The sequence below is a fragment of the Cebidichthys violaceus genome, unplaced genomic scaffold, assembly GCF_023349555.1.
Source record: "Cebidichthys violaceus isolate CVI_PGR_0920_01 unplaced genomic scaffold, fCebVio1.0.p SCAF_47, whole genome shotgun sequence".
In the NCBI taxonomy this organism is placed as follows: Eukaryota; Metazoa; Chordata; class Actinopteri; order Perciformes; family Stichaeidae; genus Cebidichthys; species Cebidichthys violaceus.
The window spans coordinates 344611-363758 of NW_027176672.1; the positions used below are offsets into that span (position 1 = coordinate 344611).

At 44.9% G+C, this 19148-nt stretch overlaps 1 protein-coding gene across 1 annotated transcript; it reads right to left on the minus strand.

The window, feature by feature from the left end:
• Positions 1–9970: 9970 nt before the first annotated feature.
• On the minus strand, positions 9971–15868 carry eif2d (eukaryotic translation initiation factor 2D). The gene is made up of 15 exons (XM_068729784.1): positions 15651–15868; positions 14381–14571; positions 14224–14307; positions 13878–13968; positions 13703–13810; positions 13097–13407; positions 12729–12846; positions 12601–12646; positions 12391–12497; positions 12133–12297; positions 11765–11854; positions 11307–11402; positions 10589–10709; positions 10257–10431; positions 9971–10155 (listed from the first exon to the last, which is right to left on the minus strand). The coding sequence occupies exons 1-15, from the start codon at positions 15704–15706 to the stop codon at positions 10085–10087; spliced, it is 1830 nt and encodes a 609-aa protein (XP_068585885.1). The 5' UTR covers positions 15707–15868; the 3' UTR covers positions 9971–10084.
• Between the last annotated feature and the right edge of the window lie 3280 nt (positions 15869–19148).

The window sequence follows — 19148 nt, forward strand, 5'->3', positions numbered from 1 at the left end:
CATCGCTTCTTCCATGACAGAGGTTTCCATAAACTGTGCTGGTAGTTTGAGTCTTCCGGGGATAGTCACAAGCCTTTTTGGATTGTCTATACACCAAATTTGATGGGCATTGTTGGACGTGGGTCTTTCCAGCTACACAGCTGAGAAAAGAATGTGGGTCATTAGGGTTGGGGTATTGCCCATCCCTTCTTCCATGACAGAGGTTTCCATAAACTGTGCTGGTAGTTTGAGTCTTCCGGGGATGGTCACAAGCCTTTTTGGATTGTTTATACACCAAATTTGATGGGCATTGTTGGACGTGGGTCTTTCCAGCTACACAGCTGAGAAAAGAATGTGGGTCATTAGGGTTGGGGTATTGCCCATCGCTTCTTCCATGACAGAGGTTTCCATAAACTGTGCTGGTAGTTTGAGTCTTCCGGGGATGGTCACAAGCCTTTTTGGATTGTCTATACACCAAATTTGATGGGCATTGTTGGACGTGGGTCTTTCCAGCTACACAGCTGAGAAAAGAATGTGGGTCATTAGGGTTGGGGTATTGCCCATCCCTTCTTCCATGACAGAGGTTTCCATAAACTGTGCTGGTAGTTTGAGTCTTCCGGGGATGGTCACAAGCCTTTTTGGATTGTTTATACACCAAATTTGATGGGCATTGTTGGACGTGGGTCTTTCCAGCTACACAGCTGAGAAAAGAATGTGGGTCATTAGGGTTGGGGTATTGCCCATCGCTTCTTCCATGACAGAGGTTTCCATAAACTGTGCTGGTAGTTTGAGTCTTCCAGGGATGGTCACAAGCCTTTTTGGATTGTTTATACACCAAATTTGATGGGCATTGTTGGACGTGGGTCTTTCCAGCTACACAGCTGAGAAAAGAATGTGGGTCATTAGGGTTGGGGTATTGCCCATCCCTTCTTCCATAACAGGGGTTTCTAGGAAGTGTACTGGTAGTTTGAGCCTTCCAGGGATGGTGTCGAAGTGTTGTAGTGGAAGTTGGAGTTTTTGTTTGTTCAGGTAATAAACCTAAAAGAATTATAGCCGGATATGAATTAATAGCTGTTAAACCCTGAAAGAACACATATTTTCACTCTGCATAATACAAATGTATAAATTAAATAAAAGGAGAGTATATTAAAGATGATGGCATTGAATCATATACACACTGAAAACCACTACCCCATCCTTGTTTTCCTACAATTGTTGAGTTAAGGACATCATGTATCTAATAGTAAGACTGTTGATTATGAATCATACATGTAATAAACTTACCCAAGCTGCCGATGATCAAACAGAGACCTTGAAAGTGACAGACTGTTTAGTATTGAGGTTAAATTTAGCTTAACAGGGGTCTGTACCACGAAGCGAGTTCAACATACCCACGGTACATTTTTGTTATCTGGTATAATTTACCCTAACAACCGCAATCCCGCTAAGCGGTCCCATGAAGCTGGTTATCAACTCGGTAAATCACACCAGGATTTCTTAATCTGGTTATGAGCGCGTTCACATAAAAGGGGCAGTGTTTACAGCATCTGACCAATCACAAACATGGACAAGTCTGCCGTCAGCAGAGCGCTGCATTTTACAAACTATAACATCGGACAAATACGTAGAAGTTAAACACGTAATTCAGGCTGAAAGTAACACAGTTTAAACTGACAAATGAAGGAAGGACAACTGTCAAGAAATCACCTACTGTGTTAATGCGTAAATGAACAGATCTATAATATCACTGCTTCATATAGGGCATGATAGATCTGACTATAATTACATGAGTGTATTCTGTTAAATTAATGTGTTGCTTAGATGTATTCTTATGGCGTGTATGACAATATTTTAGCCATATTCCTTCAGCTGCAACTCCGGCGGTGTGAAATGGACTGGGAGAAAATAAAAAATAAATGTAAAAATATAGAAGGTTTCCTCCCATATATTATAATCACCCACAGCTTACATAAAAGTAACCGGAGCAAAGTAACACTGCATTCAGTCTGTGACTGTAAGACACCACTCCTACTAATAAAACTAACATATTGTCACACATTCCATAAGAATACATCTGCAACATATTCATTTACCTAAATACACAAATGTAACTATAGTCAAATCAATCGTGCTCTAGATGAAGCAGTGATATTATAAATCAGTTAATTTACACATTCACACAGTTCTGCTGCCGAGCAGGTTAGGTGTTCCACATAAGTAACCATGGCGATCTATCCAGGCGAGAAGTGAACCTCCGTGAACTCAGACTTAACCCTGAAGTTACCTCACTAACTCCCAATTATGCTTCATGGTACAAAAACAAACAAAACACAGGTATTCTTACTTTCTTCTACTGGTTTGTAGTATTACAGTTTGTTTTTATTTCTCCAAGTTACTAAAATAATCCTCTCTTAAGATTTCTGCAGTCACCCAATTACATTGTAATTCAATAGAATTTAGTTTTACCTTTAAAAAATAAACAGTAATATCTACTCCTCTTGATAATCAAACACTGTCTGTGTTGTGTGGATTATGAAGATTCAGTTTCACTATTATCTGAGAGGCAAAAACAAACAAAACAAAATTCTAATCATGTCAATACAAATTCATTAATCCACTAAGCAATTTGATTTTGGGCAAGTACAAGCGAAGGAGCTTGCGAAGACGATGTTGGGCTGATGCTGCAGCTGCTTGGGAACATACCACTGGAGGTAAGTTAGAAAATATGATTTGGTTAAACTGATCCTTTTATTAAAACATGTACTTGATCGGCGTGCCTTACCTGCAGTTAGAGTGAGCTTGTACATTTTGCCACTCTGTGGATAAGCAAAAACAGAAGCATTTGATTAATATGCAGTGAAAAAAATACAAACACAATTATTAATTAGACAAATCCTCACCCTGAGCTATTGTTATTAATAAATTGGTCCCACAAAACAAATGTATGTCAAGTCAGAACATCGCACAGTTTAATACATAAACTTGCTGCATCGTCTTTAGAAAGTAGGTCACTTTCATATTCTGTGGTGTGTCCAGCAGTGCCACTAAGGACAGTTTGTGGTTTTACTGAAAGTATTGGAACAATTCTTTTTGACACATTTCATACCACTAGTGTATTTTTGAGGATAAGATTTAGCCAACAGCCACTGATGTTTTCAGCCCCCACCAAAAATATTTAAGGGATATTCTCCATTCTCACCTAGATACAGCTATCAAATGACAAAAGTATAGAGTATCCCTGCATGTGATATACAGAATGTACAGCAATATACATAGCAAAAGAAAAGAAATCAGTAAGATTGTTAAGATCAAAGTAAAAGGTATACTTACAAATGGTGAAAGAAGCATCCACTGTCTCTCTGCTGTGACTGATGACTGACAGACGTCTTGCTGCGATGCTTTAAATGGTTAGCTGATAAGGTGTGGCAGTTATGTCGGGCACAATTATCCAATTTTGCAATTATTCACTGATGGAAACTGGCACAAAAGAAAAGTGACCTTCAGCACGCACTGAGGCACTTTGCGGCTAACTGTAAAAGCGGTTGGGATGAGTCATTACCCGAGTCTGAGGTCATGGTTCCCTCCCAGAAAACCGTGGATTGCGCTCTACGGGTTGAGATTGAGTCACTGCCCCAAGCATAGGCAGTGAAGGGTTATGGGATCTTGTTCACAAGTGACGGTAAACTGGAGCAGGAGATGGATAGACGGTATCGTATCGTTGTGAGGAAGGGGGAATTGAGCAAAACTCGATTTACCGATCCGTCTACATTCAAACCCTCTCCTATATTCATGAGCTTTGGGTAAAGACCAAAAGAATGAGTTTGCAGATACAAGTGGCCAAAAGGCTTCCTCCGTAGGGTGGCTGGCCTCAGCCTCAGCGGCACCCCTATGACATGGTGTAAGGTATGTCATAATACACAAATTGTTGAGACAAAGTAACAATACATGGACAAAACAAGGCTAATTTCCTTGTTGAAATGAGGAACAGCATGTAAGGCAAAGCTAATTACACAGTGATTCAAAATGTCCCAACAGGAACATCCAATGTTCTGAGGAGCTGTGGGTGTGGGCTGTTTGATTGGCAAAGTTGTTAAACATTTTTGGGTGAGCAGGGTTGAGGAGATCCTTTCAGCCACCAGCATTACATTGTTCTTTTGGGTTGATGTTTCTGTTATTGTCATTTACTGCTACACACGCCCACTGACAACTGATACCTACCCTTCGTATTGTTTAGTTTACACCTGTAGTTCCTGGTCAGTTGCTAATGGATTCCCTGAGATCAACAAATACCTTTTAACAACATCATGACGTTATGTACGGTATGTCAAATACACAAATAATTGAGACAAAGTAACAATGCATGGACAGAACAAGGCTAGTTTCCTTGTTGAAATGAGTAACAGCCTGAAAAGCAATTACACAGTGATTAAAAATGATCCAATAAGAACACACCCTCTTCACACCCAATTTCAATGAGCAGCTGTGGGTGTGGGCTAGCTGATTGGCACAGTTATATAACATGCTTGAGTCAGGAGGGTTGGCATGAGGCCCATTGACCTTTCGTTCACAGGTTGTTCTGGTAGTGGGAGTTGTGGTAGTTGTACTGGCGTTGGTTGGAGGCTCTTTCACCAGCACAGCTGTATAAAGAATGTGTTGGGGTATTGGTTTCCAGGATGTGTCCTGGTAGTTTGAGTTGTTGTGGTTGAGGTGGTGGTAGTGGGAACTGTTGTGGGATAGGTAGGACAACAGAGCGCCATCTGGACTGCTCACATGTGCTACCTGGTAGTTGAGGGGCACTGCAGTCCCCCCTCCCTCTCTAACACCGCGGGCACCTCTATGGTCACAGCAATCGTGTCAAATAAAAGCAACATCTGTTGACAACATTATATCATGACATGTCATGAAAGTCAAATTGGATTGAGATCTCTGTAGAGAACTCCATCCAAATACTCCTTCACATTAAAGAATGACGAGTCTAAAGCTTGCCGCAGTGAAGCCGGCGCCAGAAAATGGCGTAACAACTGTCTTGGCGTTGTGCATGAAGGCTCCGTATGTGGTCCTGGTGCTTGATGGTGCGCCTCTGAATTTGTGTAACTTTGCTGCGTGTGTGATCAGAGCCCTTCAGACATGACTGAGAATGAAATAGTCCACTGATGACATCACTAACAACACGTCTGAGGGGTTTACAGAGACGGTTCACTTGTGTTTAGATGCTTTAGAAACCGGAGGTCTTAAAAATCTACATTTGAGTATATATCTTACTTACCAAATGAAATTGTTTACAGAATTACACATTACAATCATTGAAATACACAGATGATGTTTTTCAATTTTAAAGATCAAGTCAAGAAAGTCGCAGTTAAAACTTCATTTGACCAAACTTAAATGTGTGTCTAAAGTTCAGAAGGAAGTCCTACAAGTCCATTCAGACCGTCATTAAGGATTAGATCATGAACAGGCAAAGCCAGTCGCTGAGAAACAAACCGGAGCATTCAGCCGGCACAAACCCCAACGCCGGGAGCTGCAGGCGGGCCGATGCTGGGTCAAACCTGCAGAACAGCAGCAATAGAAAGGTTTGCTGATCCAACTGACCTCAGTGGTGCCGACAGTTCAGACATTCCAAGTTATTCATCATCTTTGTATTAATCAGCATACTGATTGGACATGTTGAAAACAGAGAGGGAGGAAGAGAGAGAAAGAGAGACAGAGAGAGAGATGGAGAGAGAGAGAGACGGAGAGAGAGACAGAGAGAGAGAGAGAGAGAGAGAGAGAGAGACGTCAGGCTACTAATAACATGAACGACGGCTCTGCTGTCTTCACGTGTCCCTTTAAATCATGAACCAGCAGCATAACAACCTATTCGACTCGTCACAGCAGGGTCACAGCAGGGTCACAGCAGGTGGTGTTGATAAAAGAAATGAATCACGGTCCCGTTGTGTTTAGTGTGACAGCACAACACCAGGAGGCCTCGCTCACCTGAATGCAACGGGGCCATAATTCATGTAGTATGTCAAAACAGACTCTCTGAACTGGACCTACACCAGGACCTACACCAGGACCCTGACAGCGAGGCAGCCGACTGGAGCTCACCGTATCACTTCCTGCGTCTTCCACCACGTGATAAATCAAAAGTGAGTTCTCAGATGTGTTGAGGTCAGAGGTCTTTAGAGTTCACGGCGGTTTGTCCTCACCCCTGGGTCCTCCTCTTCCTCCTCTTCCTCCTCTTCACCACGGCTGTGCTTGTCACGGTGCTGTTTGGCTACTCTTCTGTTCCGTGTAAATCAAACACATACAGGCTGTTTGTGTGTGGGAGAAATTAATACATGTTTCCACTGCTCTCTGAACACTCGCTGTTCTTTCTCAGTCTTCTCTTTAACACTCAACGTTGTCGCAAATAATTAGCGTCGCCTGTGTTCTGATTGGGCCAGCTCGACACGAGGTAGAGCGCAAACTGACAACAACAACAATAACTACAACAACAACTACAACAACAACTACAACAACTACTACAGCTACAACAACTACAACAACAACAACTACAACAACAACTACAACTACAACAATAACTACAACAACAACTACAACTACAACAATAACTACAACAACAACTACAACAACAGCTACAACTACAACAGCTACTACAGCTACAACAACAACAATAACTACAACAACAACTACAACAACAACAATAACTACAACAACAACTACAACTACAACAATAACTACAACAACTACTACAGCTACAACAACAACAACAATAACTACAACAACAACTACAACAACAACAATAACTACAACAACAACAATAACTACAACAACAGCTACAACTACAACAACAGCTACAACTACAACTACTACAGCTACAACTACAACAACAACAATAACTACAACAACAACTACAACTACAACAATAACTACAACAACAGCTACAACTACAACAACAGCTACAACTACAACTACTACAGCTACAACAACTACAACAACAACTACAGCTGCACACATTTCTCATTTACCTTTAGTTTGATATATTTTGTACTCATTGTGCGATGTAGGAGCAAATATCACATGATGTCACATATACTGCAGACATGATCACAAAATACTACATTAATAGTAGACTACGTCAAGTACACCTTTTAAAATGAGTTTTTTTTGCTTACTGTCTCATATATTATATTTGTTTGGGAACAAAATAAAAATGTGCAGACCATGTCTGTTATGTCAGAAAAAGTAAATATGAAGTGTCAACAGGTGCAGCGTCCTTAAACCTGGATCAGTCCATGGCCGGAGTCCCAGATCACATCCAGGTCTCTCCAGTCCATGAGGACAGCAGGCTTCCAGAAGCCTTCAAAAGAACAGACAGGAAGTGAACAAAGACATGAACATCCTGTTAGAGCCATCTGTGGGCTACCTGCAGTGCAGCGGTTTGTATTATATCATATTACAGTGGATTTCTCACCTAAAAATAAATATCAGAAGTGAAGTTAATGGTGAAACATTTAATTTTTTTATGTTAAATGTACAACACGTGTACACAGTTTGAATATTCACATCACAGCAGAGAGCAGGAGTAGTAGCAGGTTTGAAGCATGACAAACTGTGTGTGTGATAATAAACTCTTTATCATCAACACAACACACACTCCATGTCACTGGACCTGTATCAGATGTTGGATCACTGGTATCAAGCATCTCAATTAGAAGCCACAGCAGCCACAGCAGCTCCAGATCCCCCCCCCCCCAGAAGTGTCACATGCACAAGCTGAAGCCAATAGAGCCAAGAGAGCCACGAGAGCCACGAGAGCCAAGAGAGCCAAGAGAGCCACGAGAGCCACGAGAGCCACGAGAGCCAAGAGAGCCAAGAGAGCCACGAGAGCCACGAGAGCCACGAGAGCCACGAGAGCCACGAGAGCCACGAGAGCCAAGAGAGCCACGAGAGCCAAGAGAGCCACGCACGGCAGCAGCTGAATAAGAAAGACGCGCCGGAGAGAATCATCACGCAAACAAACGGAGCAAAATGGAAATTGATGCAAAGATTGAAGCTTCAGGTGCAGAACCAGCGTGGAACTGGATGTTTGGAGAAAGTCATTCCTGATGCAAAGGTCAAGGAGTCCGTGACATCGAAACTTAACGGTCAAAAGAATAAACAATGTCACATGATGATGATGATGATTCCCAAACTACAGGCTCTACAAAGGCAAAATGAAAAATCTGAAATGTTGATTTAAAAGAGCAAGCCGACTTCCAAAGAGAAATACCAGCTTTAGAGGAAGTACTTTAAAATTCAAAGTTATCTAGAAATTCTTCAAACACTGAGTGGAAGAGAAAAGTACAAATGAAGAGGAGACTGCATGTGTGATCTGTAAATGAACACCAGAGGGCGTCCACGAGACCGTCTGCTGTTTACACACAGCGCTGAACGAGAGACGAAGATCCCTGCAGCTCAATTGGAGCAACTTCTCCTCCGGCCTGCTGTTACGGCTGGAAATGCTTCCTCGCTCTGGAGTTACACTTCCTTCATATGTGGACGCACCGTGTGATTTCAGGAAATGAGAGAAGTTGACATTCCTCCTGAACTGAGGGAACGATTCAGAAGCATTGCATGTCGTATTAGAGACAAACAGCAATGCAAACCAAACGGATGTGGTGCACTTATCAAGTCCAGCTGTTATCCAAACCACAGAAAGAAAAGGAATGTGTGTACGGACCAGAACACATGTACACATGTGCTGCAAAGGAAACCAGGGTGACACTCGGCGCAACATCAAATGGTTATTTCTTTCTGTCGACGCGGTCACGGTTACCTCCTCAAAGGGAAGAGGAGCCTCAACACCTGTGGAAAACAGAGCCGTCTAATGGCTTCACACGTTCACACGAGCCAGTAAACAGCAACAGTGAACTCCAGTGAACCCGAACCAACTGTTGACGGCACACTTGAGCCAAGTCACACCTCTGGAAGCCAAACAGGGTCCGGTACGTCTGAACGACACGGACGAGTAGCGCCGTGTCCTCAGGAGGGTCTAACTTTAGTTTAGACTCATTCGACACAGGTGAGCACACAGGGAGGAGTCAGGGGGGGTGGGGTGGTGGTGGTGGTGGTGGTATTCTGGGAGATGTGGGCTGCTCTTGTTGTAGTTTGAGAATAAATGGATTGATATATCCATTTATAAGTTTTGTGCTTTTTGGCAATTTCTTTTTGGCAATTTCTTTTTGGATGACAACAAATGACAAATGAGGAACTGTCCATCAGCATCATGCTGTATTGAAGAAGACTGTAAACTAGAGATTGAGACCATAAACTCATGTTTACAATGTTTACTGAGGGAATAAATCAAGAGAGAAGTAGAGTCATTTTAGACTAGACTTCTATACAACCAGAGGAGTCGCCCCCTGCTGGACACTAGAGAGAATGCAACTTTAACACTCTTCAGCGTTCGCTTCTCTTTTCATTGTCGGTTGTCGGTCCTGATCAGTAACTGAACGACCCTTCAGATGAGTGAGTATCATCTTAGTCTACTGAGATCTTCTCTCATCTACACTTCAGTGTCTGAGGGGAAAACAGGACGATGAATACATCGTGTTTGCCAGAATCCGTCTTTGACCAGAACGATGAAGACGCCACAGACACCGGCGCTCAACATAGCTCAGGCTGTCTAATTACAACAGCCTCAGTTAAAGTCCTCACTGGAACCCTTTGGTGTGGTGACACACAACACGGCACAGAAGAGCGACTCGTTTGAGACGATTCTGTTCACTGCAGTGTTTGGAACAGACGACACGTCTTCAGAAGTAAGTGTGTGTGTGTGTGTGTGTGTGTGTGTGTGTGTGTGTGTGTGTGTGTGTGTGTGTGTGTGTGTGTGTGTGTGTTGTTAAAAACGTCAACTTAACGATGGAGAAGTGAAGTTAAGTCATTTTGTCGGGCGCGTCGTTAAACTGGACACATTCGATCAGTTTCACTGAATGTTTGAATGATCACATCAGAAACCTTCAGATCAACTCTTCATCAGTGAATCACCTTTATTACACCTTTATTACACTAGTTGTTGTTGTTGTTGTTGTTGTTGTTGTTGTGTACATACAGCAGTGAACAGTGAACGCTTGAGATGTTACTTCTTCTTTCCAGCTTTCGGAGCTTTGTCTAGTCCCTGGATGTACTTGCGAGGAATTTGATAATGATCTGCAATGATGAATACAGTATGAGACAGAATGTATTTGTACCAGTAAAGCAACTGAGACGAACTCCTTCTGAGAGGCTTCAGGTGTTATTAAGTTACAAACCTATCAGCAAATTGCCGGCTTGGTGAATCTGGTTGCCTTGGACCTGCACCAGGACTTTGTCCTTGGACCCGGGGATGGGCTGTAGGTTGGAGCTGGCCTGGACTCTGCGCTGCAAAGCGGCGGCTACAGCTGCAGGATCCAGACCGTACACATCCAGGTTCTTTATGAGGGTCACCTGCAGGCAGAACAGGGAAAGAGTCAGAAGCAGAACAACAGCTCAACACCAGCTTCAGTTGTTACATCCACCAATAAGTCACAAGACACAGAGAGAGAGATGGTTGGTTCTGAAGAACGCTGCTCTCTGCAGCCGGCGAGTGAAGAGAAGTTGACACCTTCTTGTTGGAGCCTCTCGAGGCCACAGAGATGTCGATGGGCTCGATGTGGCCCTTCTTCCTTACGGGTGCGTGTCCGGGGAACACCACTTCATAGCACTCCTGCATTCTGCCCAGCGCCCTGTAACAAAGGAGGTGGCAGGTAGTAACGTAGAGCGCAGCGGCACCACACCACCACCACACCACCACCACCACACCACCACGTGAACAAAGAGCACACCTCACCCACTGTCACACAGAGAGCAGCACTGTGAAGGTCTGCCCTCAACCAACCACAACCACGAACAGAACAGGGTCACAGGGTCCACATGAACGCTTCATGACTCACCATATCATGCTGATAATCACACAGACATGCTGAAACATTTGGATGAGAAACAAACAGTCTCAATAATCATAACTCATAACCCTCTGAAGATTAAAGGTCACATAGTGTCAGTCTGATGATGAAGTCTTTATTCCACTTCTCTCACAGCTCGTGATGATAATCACAACATTGTGACATAAAGTCTCTCTTTTCTTTAATGTCACTGAGTTATGAACTGCTTGTGTCTTCAATAACCTGATGCATCATCTACAGTGTCTCACATGTTGGTGATTTAACTTATTAATCTACAGAAACACACGGTCTTCTATATGAACCACATGCACTGTATTGTTCTCCCATTGCAGCCCGAGAGACGTAAAGCTCATCAGATGTACTGAACACAGAGTCTACCTGCTGAAGAGGTCGTCCCACTTCAGAGACTCCACCTCCTGGTACTCGTGTTTCTCCAGCAGGCAGTCGCACAGCGTCGGGTCGATGGTGACGTAGCTGTGGAGAGAGGAGCATGGATGGAGTATATAAATATATATATATATATATATATATATATATATATATATATATATATATATATATATATATATATATATATATATATATATATATATATAAATTCAATGGAATACTTTGTCATTTTTTTGTATGTATATTTTCCCCAAAATCAGTTCACTCTTAATAAAAATACGCTTTAAATGAAATGAAGCTAGAATTCTAAAATTCGTCAGATTTTCTGTTTCCATGAAACTTGATGAATTAACGATCAAAATATTTGGTGATTATTTTTCTGTCGATGGATCAGTTGATCAGTCAAAAGGTCAGAGAGATCTTGTGATGAGATATTAGACACGTACTTCTTATTGTTTTCATCCACCAGCTCGTTGTTCTTCACGTACTCGGTGACGATGTGTCTCACTTCAGCCGGCTGCAGGATCGATCCTCTCCTGTAGTGAAGGAGCATCAAAGCACACATGAGAACACGTCGTCTCACTGACATTCACTGTATGAATAAAGTTATGATAAAACAATGCCTGGATCCACACGGACCTTTAAAACACACAGAACTAGACGAGAGAATACATCCAGCACTAAGCTGCTAACCAGCTTCGACTCGCCACGCTACGTCCCCCTGAACCCTGAACCCTGAACCTTGAACCCTGAACCTTGAACCCTGAACCCTGAACCCTGAACCCGCGTCGGGGGTCAACAGAAGTGAACGCACCTCTTCTTGGCATCCAGGAAGAGCGGCTCCAGCCGAGCCGACACGGAGTACAGCGCGGTGATCTCTGGAGGGTGGTACGGAGGCTCCGCGTCCCCCCTGTCCCCCCCGTCCTGCACCGGGGACGCTTCGTCCGCCGTCTCCTCGGGAACTTTGAAGTAGCGCAGCCTGTGAAGGGAAGACAAAAGGACGAGTCGGTGTGCATGTGGGCGGGATGAGAGTTTGAAGAACTTCCTCAAGTTGAGACGGCGCTTGGCTCACTCTGGGTTTTTCCAGTCCACCTCCACAATGCTCTCCACACCCTTGGTCAGCTCCTTCACTCGTACCACGTTGTGCTGCTTCTGCATGGCCTGAAGGAACCTGGACAGCTTTTGGAAAACAAAACAGGTTGAATCGACGCTTCCAGACGTGCGTTCTGAATGAGTCCATCTTTGTGAAAGATAGACTCATTCATCTGGACATCAAACGTACCTTTTTATAGCTGGACTTCTTGATGTCAAGCTGCTTTCCACTCGGGCTGAAACAACAGCAGAAGGTTTTATCAGAGCTAAACGTAAGTTCTCTTTAGAATGTCTGAAAGAGACGAGCGGAACGTTTACCAGCAGGAGAACATGTGGATGCGGAGAAAGGTGCTGGTCAGTAGGGGGAGCTCCGACTTCTTCACCTTCTTCTTGAGCGCGTGGAGGAAACACTGCAGCAGCAGGGCGTCCATTATCTCTGTGGAAATCAGGGCATGACCCGGGTCACCTCCTCCTCTGTCTGAACAGGCTCTGGTTCTGCCGTCACTAAATCTCATCTGACTGAATGAACCGCGGCGCTGCGATCGTTTAGCTGGAGAATGTCTCCGTTTTGAATCGGGGATAACGGTCATTACGAGGCTTATGATTGCGATCACAAGCCGGTTTGGATAAACGCTCGTGGAATGTGCTTCAATAGCTGGAACGACTTTGACTAATGCGTCTGGTACCTTTCAGGTCATCTTGGTTCGCCTCCTCTTCCTCGTTGGCCCTCTCTTCCTCCTGCTCAGCTAGACTCAGCTCCTCAACACCAGAGCAGGCTTGATCTGTGACCTGTTCACCTGGAGTCTGCTGCTGCTGCTGCTGCTGCTGCTGCTGCTGCTCCTCACACTTCTCCTCCTCCTCCTCCTCCTCCACCTCCTCACACTTCTCCTCCTCCTCCTCCTCCTCTTCTGTGTCATCGACCTCATATTCCTCTCCGTTCACCTCTTGTCCTTCAGCCTCCGGTAACGAAGGAGGACCTGACTTATCTCCGAAAGCCCTGAGAGAAGACAGGAGGGCAAAGTTCAGGGCTCGGCGGTGGATCCTGTGAAATGTAAATTCAGAACTTGGGCAACAATTATTTAACCTTTCAGAGTTCCAGCTCTGCATGAGGAGATCCTCATTAAGCAAAGAAACGGGTGGATGACTGATCAATATTACAGTGCGCTCTTTAGTTCTCTTGTAATGAGTGAGATGAGGAGAGTGATTTCATAGATATGTGGAATTAGTCCTTTAAACAAAAACATGCAGAACAATGCGTTCTTAGAATCTGCGGGAAGACGGAAGCTACTCGCCAGAGATGATCCATGTAGGCGTGGAGGACACACACTCCTCTGCCTTTCATGCCCGAACTGAGCATCTCTCCGCTGGACAGCGCGGCAGTGCCGACGGCAACGGGAGCTCTGCAATCAACCGGAGGAGTCAAGTGTGTGAGGAGAACCGCTGAAGACGTCTCCTGTGACAACTCACCTGCTGTTCACCAACGTGACGGAGCAGCAGTCGCCCGGGTTCACATCAGGGAGACCAGATGAAGGAACCACCACACCCGGCAGCATGAGGTCTGTGAGGGAGTCAGAATGATCAATTAGTGTTCATATCTCAACATGTGTTTACTGTGAGTTCAATACATCAAAAGTAAATGAAGCAACCAGATGGTGAAGAGGACTTCTTACTCCTGTAGATGAAACGGGTTTACATGTTATGAAGAACCTGTGATTCCACTGAAAGACGATAAACGACCCCCCCCCCCCCCCCCCCCCCAAACGTACAGCATCAAACATCTGTGCAGGTCTTGACCTCAGGAGAAGAAGCGTACCTGCTCCTCCAGTCAGCTTCTGGAGCACCGGAGGCCAGGTCCTGAAGGCCGGCAGCAGAGCGGGGCAGCGCCACAGAGCGTAGACTGAGGAACAGAACACGACGGTGAGTTACTGTAAAGAGGAGCTCGTCCAGCTCAGCGTAACACGGTACCTTACCTGTCGGGTAAAGACGTTTCTCCAGCTCAAAGAACAGAGGGTTCTTGTGGAGAACGTAGAGCGTCACAGAATCTCCTTTATGAGCGTAGATCTTCACCACGTTTAAGTCCTCTTTGTTGGGGATCAGCTCAGACAGATGGTCAGCCAGCAGCGAGGGGAAGGCTGCAGACAGGTCCGCTTTGAGCTTCCTCCTGAAAGAAAAGACGCCCAGTACCGGGTTCAGATCACCGCCCAGTACCGGGTTCAGATCACCGCCCTCAGTACCGGGGTCAGATCACCGCTCTCAGTACCGGGGTCAGATCACCGCCCTCAGTACCGGGTTCAGATCACCGCTCTCAGTACCGGGGTCAGATCACCGCCCTCAGTACCGGGTTCAGATCACCGCCCTCAGTACTGGGTTCAGATCACCGCCCTCAGTACCGGGGTCAGATCACCGCCCTCAGTACCGGGTTCAGATCACCGCCCTCAGTACCGGGGTCAGATCACCGCCCTCAGTACCGGGTTCAGATCACCGCCCTCAGTACCGGGGTCAGATCACCGCTCTCAGTACCGGGTTCAGATCACCGCCCAGTACCAGGGTCAGATCACCGCCCTCAGTACCGGGGTCAGATCACCGCTCTCAGTACCGGGTTCAGATCACCGCCCTCAGTACCGGGTTCAGATCACCGCTCTCAGTACCGGGTTCAGATCACCGCCCTCAGTACCGCGTTCAGATCACCGCCCTCAGTACCGGGTTCAGATCACCGCCCTCAGTACCGCGTTCAGATCACCGCCCTCAGTACCGGGTTCAGATCACCGCTCTCAGTACCGGGTTCAGATCACCGCTCTCAGTACCGGGTTCAGATCACCGCTCTCAGTACATATTATACACGTGTAATATTGTACTTTTCATTGAAAATGAGTATTTTCTCTTCTGCTGGTTTCAGATATCTTAATCAAGTTTCTCCTCAGACTTGATTAACTTAATTTTAAAGCTGTTTTAATATAAATCCTTAAATGCTTCTTCTGTTTTATTACTAATACATGTATTATGATGTAACAAAACAAAGTATTTCAGAGGATTTTGGGGGAAATATGACAGATTTTTTGCAGCGTTGTATTTAATGAAGATAATATTAAATGGATGTTTGTAGTCAGCTGACATGTTCAGGTTTATCTGTAACATTCATAATTCAGAAAACGTTCACGACAAATCTACTACTTAGTGTTTAATGGACAAACATGAAGCTGTGAACACATGACGCTGTGAACACATGAAGCAGCGGCTCACCTGTCGGACCCTTTGATGGCGGTGTTAGACTTCACGCGGAACTGTCTCGCAAACATCTTCTCAGAACACGAACAACTCGTGAGAGGAGCTCAGCATGTCCGCCTGTGATTTAACGATGGACGCCTCCGCAGCGGCGACAGCCTCATAAACGCACTGAGAAGGTTTCACAGTAAACAAGTAGTGCTGGCTGGGTATGGTGGTCCGACACGTATTTATGTCCGAGGTGAAACTGTACCGCGTCAACGTTAGTTCCGCAGGCCGAACGAAGCACACGGAGGAGTGAGCGGAAGTGGTCATCGTTGTGTGACGCTGCGTGACGCTTTCCACTCATTACCTGAGTGATTAAACGACCTTTATGTCTGCAGACTCGATAGTTGTAAACATCAGTTTAGGGCCTGAACACCACATTCACACACTGTTCCATAGTAACGCTGCAGGGTGGAGGGGAAGGAGACAGATGTTTCCAACAGCAGCACGGAGTTTAGTGAGGAAGAGAGAAACTAGTGATGAGAGGAGGGAGAGAGAGAGGGAGGATGTGGTGAGAGGGCGGTCCAATATACTCTTATACTGCCGTACTGCCCAGTGTGCCACGATGACTCCGTCCACCTCTTTCATGCAGTCTGTGGTTGTGAGTGAGTAGTAGTTGAATGCATACAGTACGTACTTTGTAAGGGCAGCTGCAGTAGTAGAAGTAACAGAAGAAGTGTGTGATTTATTAGCTATGGTCGTCTGTTATGTAATGCCATTGTACCTCAGTGTTACTTTGGGGAAAGAGACGTCTGTGAATCGGAGGATCATTTATTTTGGAGGTGCATCAACTTCCCTGTGCGAACACTTAATACCCCTCGTCGTAGCTGCACAGTATTTTCTTCTTTTTGCAGGCTTATCCATTAACTTGCAGCTTCATTCAGACGTGCGCACGCCAAACCGACAGCAGACGTTCCGATTTTCTTTTAATTCGTTTTTTGGCAGGAATTGGCGCACGAAGCGGTAAAAGCGTGACTGTGGTCTTAGCAGTATCGTTATGGAATTTTATGTGAATAAGCCTCCACATAAAATGACCAAAGAAATCACAATTTGGACCTTCACAGTAAAACAAGCTAAACATTTAAAACTCAAAAGACAAAAAGAGGCTCACCACTACGTTCTCCAGGGATGTGTTTCGCTGTAGTCCTTTCTCACCCAGAGAGAAGTCCTTAAATGACAAAACACAGCTCACAGATATCTGAAGTTCATTTTTATTAATGAGCTCTGATATGCTGCGTCTGTTTCTCGAGTCTGACCGTTTATTGGTCATCGTTGGCATCGTCTGCTGCACATTCTGTCATGTGTCTTATATCCAATTCATGCGTTTCCAGCTTGATGTGGGCCATTTGCTGTCCTAATGAAAGTCAAGTAACTTAGTCTGCACGCCATCAGAAACAGATAAATATCTCACGCTCACTGGAAACACTTTTCTTTCCAAAATATCCAGCAGAGCCTTTGGTCCTAAAACATTCATTCAATTATCTCAGCTTGCATCTTCTTCCCATCTCCATCCAGATGTAAATTGTGAAAGCTGAATGTTGTTCCCTGTCCGACCCTGAATATATGTATAATAATGCTAACCTGACTGAGGGCAAGTTGTTTGTTGTTTATGGAAATGTAAGCCATATTGTATCAAGTGTTATTTAACGTAATAAAACTATAATAAACAGCTGAGAGGTAGAAGATGTTTTGGGTAAAAGATCTGAATTCTTCCCCACCTCCGGTTCTGTCGAGTGAAGCCGATGCAGAAGTTCCTTAAAGCTGCATTCTCTCTAGTGTCCAGCAGGGGGCGACTCCTCTGGTTGTATAGAAGTCTAGTCTAAAATGACTCTACTTCTCTCTTGATTTATTCCCTCAGTAAACATTGTAAACATGAGTTTATGGTCTCAATCTCTAGTTTACAGTCTTCTTCAATACAGCATGATGTTCATTTAGTACATTATGCTCCATTTAGAGTCAAACAGACCATAAAGCAGGGGATGCTTTAAGGGCGGGGCTACACACTGATTGACAGGTCTCTACGTCACTCCGCCTCAGTCCAGATATGGTCACTTCTGTTCACTGGCTCAAAAAAGAAAAACCGGTGAACTTGAGGCTTCATACCATCAGTCCTCAAACCAACGGGTGACGTCACGATGACTACGTCCTCTTCTTCTTAGTCTATGGAGGCAACAAGGAGAAAGTGCTTGAGGATGAACACAATGGGAGTATTTAGTACGGAAGATAGCGCGCTACAACGGTGCCCATAACAATGGCCGCCGCTCTGACCGTCCTGCTACATTGATCTGAAGGAGAACGTCCGTTCTACTCCACCTCTATTTCTATACACCGAGGGATGGAGGGACCGAGGAAGCTGTTGATGTGATTTGCTAATAAAATGTGGGAAGAAGGAAGAGTCACAGAGAACCGGAAGGAAGCGACAATTATTCTAACAAGGAAACCTGGGAAGAATGCCAGCAAGCCAATAAAGCACAGGCGCACTGCTTTGACATCGCATGTCTGTTCATTGATGTGACGGACGGTCAGTGAGAGGCGGCTGTACGTCTGAGCGGTACGGTGGCAGCACATTACAGAGGACTTCAGAGTGGACGGGCTCTATGGATCCAGTGGGATGTACGGTGGACGAGGTTAGAACACAAACTCAAGCTAATAAAGAGGCGGTAGCGGCAGTGTTGTCTGTAAGTGGAAAAAGCATATGACATGTCAGGGTCGATGATCGAATTATTATGGGAATCGGAGGGAAACATCTCAACTGGGTTCGAGGACTTTCGACCAGAAGCGGCCAGATATATCAAAAAGTGGGGATGCAAAATCACGATTGATCCCCGAACGAAAAGTCGGGGGTGCAGCTGCTCCCCTCCTCCACTGCTCAGGCGCCTGTCCTTTATTCCTTGATTATATCTTCAGGAAGATGGTAAATTCATTTAAAATCATGAACAAAAAAAAAGAAACGAATCAAATTAATACAAGATGTCCCTGAAGGAGGAGCACGTCCTCCTCTGTCCTGCAGGGGTCGCTGGTGGACCCTTTAAACTGTTTTAAATCATGTTTCTGTCCAAAAAAAATATTTCATAAATGATACTGAGATTTGGAAATTGGTTATATATATATTTAAATATATATATATATATATATATTGAGGAGGAGCTTTCCCCATTCACACGTGAGATGCTGCTTTCACATCCACCACTTCAGAAGTTTGGTGATTCGTTTGATTGATTAATTGCTCATTCAGTGATTTATGATTTGCACACCGGGACAAGTGGTTCCGGCAGTCTGTCCACAACGTCTCAGGTGAAAGCAGACTTCCCGGACGGTCACTGCACTGCTGGAGGAACTTGGTCCGGACTGATGTCACTCAGGGACAACAACATGAGCTGACACATTTATAGCAGACACGTCCCGCAGCGAGCAGACGGTGGAACGCACCTGTCGCAGCGGGTTGTGGACACTCGTTACCGATAGTGAAAG